Below are 5,518 nucleotides of genomic sequence, written 5' to 3'. Positions count from 1 at the left end.
CAATTTACCTGGCCTGAAACCGATCACCCCTACCAGTGAGAGAGACATGAAGGTGTGCTTGTATGTTGAGCATACGTTGGAAAGGGGTGAGGGTATCTTTAGAAAGTGATATGGTAAAGTTGTAAATAGGTGAACAATTTTCAGGTCGCCCATACAGGTCGAGAATACCGATGAGAACAAACATATATATATATTCCCCGTCAAATTTTAGGCTAATTTTCATTAAGTTGTGTAATTTTCTTTTGAAAAATGAATTAGACTTGTGTCATTCTTTGAATTGATTCTCCTATCTATATATGCTTGTCAAAACCGTATTTCTTCTCACTTTGATATTTCCTAAATCACCATTCCTTTTTTTCTCTCGTACCATTCATTTCATAAATAACTAGCCACTTTTTTTTCTCTCTATTCACTTCTAGACTTCCTAAATTACATTTGCTTTCTTTATCTTATACTCACCTAATTAGTACATAACTAATCATTTTATATCTTTAATTACTTAATTACGGCGCATGCCTTACCCCATGTAAACAATTAAAGTAAAAGCACTACAATCAATGTACATTAAATCGTGAAAATTATTGATCCAAATAAAGCAATTGAAAAACATTTGGTATACTTAAGTTATGGCTGATATATATATTAGATAAAGTACAGAAACTAGAATTATTCTTTTGGTCGTTGGTTAATTGAGGACTTTGGATTTTATTTTTTGGTGAATTGAAAATTTAAGATTTTAGAAAAGCCTAACTATGATCTTGAGCTCGCCGTCAGTAATATTCAGGTGTCTGAAATCCGACGTGGTTCCAATTCAAAACACTTGTTAAGTGTTGTCTCCCTCTTTGTTTTCCCACTAAGATCACATCTACATGTTATTTTAATATTGTAATGGAATTCAAATTTAGGTTTCGTTTATCTTGCGGAAAATGAACAATTCAAAAAATAATTTTCTAAAAATGATTAGTTGTATCTCTTGAAATAATCAGTCAATGAAAAATATTTTCTATTATCAACAACAATTTATGTCTAAACATTTTTCGTTCATTTATTTTTACAAGTGGGACAAGCGAACATTTTGAGAAAAATATTTTCCAAATTATTTATTTTCCGCGAAACAGACGAAGCGTTAAAGAGAAAAAAAATTAAATTGGCCAAAGAAAATAGATAGGTAAAGGTAAAAAGAAGTTAACTACTCACTACCCACCAAAAACTACACCGAGCGAAATTCCTTAATTGTCTAGTGCAATGACCAGCTCCGACACTTTCTTTTGGAAAATGGTTAATATCACGAAAAATCTCAAATTAATATATTTGTGATAAATTTACCCCAAATTAAATTTCGGATCACCAAAAAACTCAAGATCGAAACGCCCGTGACAGATTTACCCAAAACTAATATAAAATGTTTTAATCCCCTGTCCAATTGCGTTATCGATTTAACAAGACATTGTCCAAAAGGGAATAAAATATAAATCACGGACGCGCTAACAAACTAGGTTTGAGAATTCGATACCGCTGGTCGCTAAAAATACCCTTCTTTTTTTATATTATTCGGGGAGAGAAAAATCCAATTTTCCCAAAAAAATATATTGATGACGTCACGAGCTGAGCGACGTGACGCGACGACGGACGGACCAGCCCCCCATAAGAAAGAAACACTCGAATCCCCGAAAGTCCTTCACTCGTCGCTTCCCTTCTCCCCTTTCCCCAACCCCACGCAACCTCCCCACCACCACCACCGCCGCCGCTTCTCCTCCTCCTCCTCCTTCATCAAAGCACGCAGAGATGCAACCTCCGCCGTCTTCCAGGGAGATTCAGGGCGGCCTGAGCTCCCTCCTCGGCCTCCACGCCGCCGCCGCCGGCGACGACTTCTTCGACCAGGTGATGCTCTCCTCCGCCCTCCCCGCGTGGCCCGACCTCGCCCCCGCGAATGCGGGCGGGCCCATCGAGCTGCCCGCCGATGCTGCGGCGAGGCTCCACCAGATCGGCAATGGCGGCTCCAAGGCGGCGATGATGATGCTGCAGCAGCAGCAGCACCAGATGCTGCTGATGCCCCACGACGTCGCCGACGGTTCGGGTCAGGTGGGTTCGCGACCTACTTTCGACTCGTGTTTTTTTTTGGGCTCTGTTTTCAGGAAAAAGGAAAAGAAAAAGTCGGGATTTTGATAACGGAGGAATCCAATTGATCGTAAACTGTGATCGTACGTGAAACTTCGGTTCGATCTTTTTGGGCACGAGCAGGTCGTTTTCAAAATCGGACGTCGAAAGATCGTGTCTTTACGGATTCCAGTTTGACTTGGCAGGGAGGAGGACGAGGAGGAGGAGGACACGGCGGCGGCGGCGGCGCCGCCGTACACTCACTGTACGATGGATTCGCCGGGTCGCTGCACGCGTCGGGTCAGGCTCCGAACCCGACCCACCTCTTCCACCCTCCTCAGCAGGCATCTCCCTCTCTCACTCTCTCTCTCTCAAAATGGTTGAACAGCTGAGTTTATCAGCGCTCAAAAGTTTGATCCTTTTTTTTCCGGCTCGCAGGGAGGCGGCGCGATACAGGCCGCGCCGAATTTCGCGGCCCAGGCGGCGGCGAGCGCGTCGACGGGCGGGGGCGGGGCCCCGGCCGCCCAGCCGAAGCAGCAGAGGGTGAGGGCGAGGAGAGGCCAAGCCACCGATCCCCACAGTATTGCCGAAAGAGTAGCCACCGCCGCATTTCCCTCCCTTCGATTTCCAAATACACGCCGAAAATAAATTAAATTTTTTCCAGCCGATTTTTCGTTATTTTCCCCACCCTTCTTTTAATTCAATTACGATCGAAATTAAACATATTTCATCAAAAAAAAAAGGAAAATTCATCCGTCCTTTTCTGGTTGTTTGGCACTTCGAATTGGTGCAGCTACGCAGGGAGCGAATCGCAGAGAGAATGAAAGCGCTGCAGGAGCTGGTCCCCGACGCCAACAAGGTCAGAATATTTTCCCTACTCAACCCCTGTCCCGGATTTATGACGTCACTGTTTTGTTGGGGGCGTGGGGGGTGGGTGGGGGAGGGGATAAAAAGGGGATTTCCTCTCGCGAACCGAATGCGCGCCGCCTCGGGGGCGACACGTGTCGGTCGTGGGTGTGGGCGGTTGTTCCGTCCGATGGGTCACCGTCGAGTCGGCTCATCTTTTTCTCTCTCTCTCGTTCGCTGCGCGTGTGCTGCCGTGCGTCCGGAAAATTAGAGGTGGTCCCCACCGCCGGATCTTCCGGTTGCCGTATTTATCGGATGGATATAATTAATCGCGCCAAAAAGCATCATCTTAATAAAATTATTTATTTTAAGTACTGATTTTTCTTTTAATACCTTTCTGTTGTTTTTGCGGACGGCGAATGATTATGGAAATTATTTCTTCAAAAAGATGATCGTTTTGTATTGCTCGGAATAATTAATCGATGAAAAATATTTTCACCGTTGATAGTAATTTACGTCCGAAAATTTTCATTAATTTTCTCATTGATACAGAGGATGTTTTTCGAAAAATATTTTTTGAATTTTGTATTTTTCGCGGAAGAAAATGATATTGATGTGGGGGTTACGATGGAATGTGACAGACGGACAAGGCGTCGATGCTGGATGAGATCATAGACTATGTGAAGTTCCTGCAGCTCCAAGTCAAGGTCCTCTCTTTTCTCCATTTTTTTTCATTTTTCGAAAAATTCCCATTCTTAATTAATTGTGTATTCGGAAAATTGGAATTTATCTCTCTCTTTTTTAACCCATTTTTTATTTTCGCTTGCGGAATATCAAACTGCTTTAATTTACTTTTTTTTAATATGAAATTCTGTATTTTTTATTTTATTTTTGGGGAGCAGGTGCTGAGCGTGAGTCGGCTGGGCGGAGCGGCCGGCGGGGTGGCTCCTCTCGTGGCTGCCATGTCCTCCGAGGTACATTTTTCCATTTCTCTCCCTATTTTTTCCCGACAGAAAAAGAAATTACTTGGAAAATTAGAAAATAGGAAAAAAAGCGGAAATTTCTAGTAACCCTTTTCAATGATGTAGAGAAATTTTTCTATTCAAATTGAATGCGCAGCCATTTTTTCTGTATAAAATTACAAATTTGGATCGTTAAAGAATGAGAGCGGATGGTTGTTTCGTTTCTAGGGAGGAGGTGGTGACTGCATCCAAGCGGGGCGGAACGGCAGCAACGGCGGCCATCAGGCGGCGTCGTCGTCGACCGGCGACGGCCTGATGGTGGCGGAGAACCAGGTGGCCAAGCTCATGGAGGAGGACATGGGGTCGGCCATGCAGTACCTGCAGGGCAAGGGGCTCTGCCTCATGCCCATATCGCTCGCCACCACGATATCCTCCGCCACGTCCCACCGGCCGAGGAGCGCCCCGGCCCGCCCCCGCAACCCGGCCGCCCTCGGGCCCGGCGGCGAGGGGCCCCCCGCCTCCCCCAGCGTGTCGGTCCTGACCGTCCAGTCGGTGGCCCTCGGCAACGGCCTCGACGGCGGGTCCGGCAAGGACGCCGCCTCCGTCTCCAAGCCGTGATGACCCGGGCCGGGCACGGAAACACGGGGCCGGAAAGGCGGGCCTAACGCCGTGGAATCGACGGACGTCCTTGAGTCATGAACCTGAAAGTGCCAAATACGACATCGCGGTAGCGACGTTTTTGGGGAGGGGAAAGCTAACTTTAACAGAAAGTGCCGGCTACTACTACAAGCTACGGACAAGAAAGGAAGACGAGATCGAACCAAATTCAGCGAACCTACTTTTGTTTGAGGTTCTGGACATTAATATTATTCTAGTACGACCTTTTTTTTTTCCCCTTTTTCTTTAATTTCTACATAATTGTGTTTATTAAAAAAAAATCAAAAGCTACCCGCTGTCCATCTTTCGTTTTGATGGGATTGTTTTTTTTTTTTTTTTAAATTCTGTTCATGATTATCAAATGATGGCTCTTAATGACTGCTTAATCACGGGTTAATTCCGTGATTAAAATAATTGATGGTAATTCTATTAGTTGTCTTCGGTTTGTGAAGATTGAATAAATATTGCGAGAATCTCGGAATCACCAATCAATAGGATGATCGATTATTGAACGGACAACGCAAAACGTGGAATTGTAGATCCCGGCTATACAAATTATTCCAACGCCGCGAATTGTTACGTACATGAGTTGACAATTGTTTTATCTTAGGTGTTAGTTAAGTAACTCGGCATTAAATTAACCTCGATGGTCAACCCGAATCACCTCTCCTGTACGCTACGACTACTCAAGTATTCTGATGGATGAAAGACGGTTGTGGTAACGACTCATCCTCTAAAAAAACCATTCATCAAGATCATAAAAAGGGAAGGAAAAAGAAGGAAAAGAGCCAACATTTCAGCAGCAAAAATATTGCAGCTGCGGCCAAATTCGTGTCATGCACGACAAGTTCATTGACCCCACGTTTCGTGCATCAACAAAACTCAGCAAAGAGCTAAAAAGCATTAAGAATACACGTATGGTATCCGGTAGTATAAGAACATCATGGACAGGAGTT

The 5,518-nt window shown here is 44.6% G+C and overlaps 1 protein-coding gene across 1 annotated transcript; it reads left to right on the top strand.

Moving 5' to 3' along the window:
* Nucleotides 1-1,677: 1,677 nt before the first annotated feature.
* LOC115677471 (bHLH transcription factor RHL1-like) lies at nt 1,678-4,786 on the top strand. The gene is made up of 7 exons (XM_056320762.1): nt 1,678-2,077; nt 2,311-2,441; nt 2,536-2,691; nt 2,891-2,956; nt 3,585-3,650; nt 3,846-3,917; nt 4,134-4,786. The coding sequence occupies exons 1-7, from the start codon at nt 1,786-1,788 to the stop codon at nt 4,521-4,523; spliced, it is 1,173 nt and encodes a 390-aa protein (XP_056176737.1). The 5' UTR covers nt 1,678-1,785; the 3' UTR covers nt 4,524-4,786.
* The last annotated feature ends 732 nt before the right edge of the window (nt 4,787-5,518 follow it).

Source organism: Syzygium oleosum, unplaced genomic scaffold (genome assembly GCF_021117445.2).
Source record: "Syzygium oleosum isolate NSW1041296 unplaced genomic scaffold, Sole_v2.1 Sole_v2.21, whole genome shotgun sequence".
In the NCBI taxonomy this organism is placed as follows: domain Eukaryota; kingdom Viridiplantae; phylum Streptophyta; class Magnoliopsida; order Myrtales; family Myrtaceae; genus Syzygium; species Syzygium oleosum.
The sequence above is the reverse complement of the archived record's forward strand: the minus strand, read 5'-3'. Positions and strand labels throughout refer to the sequence as shown.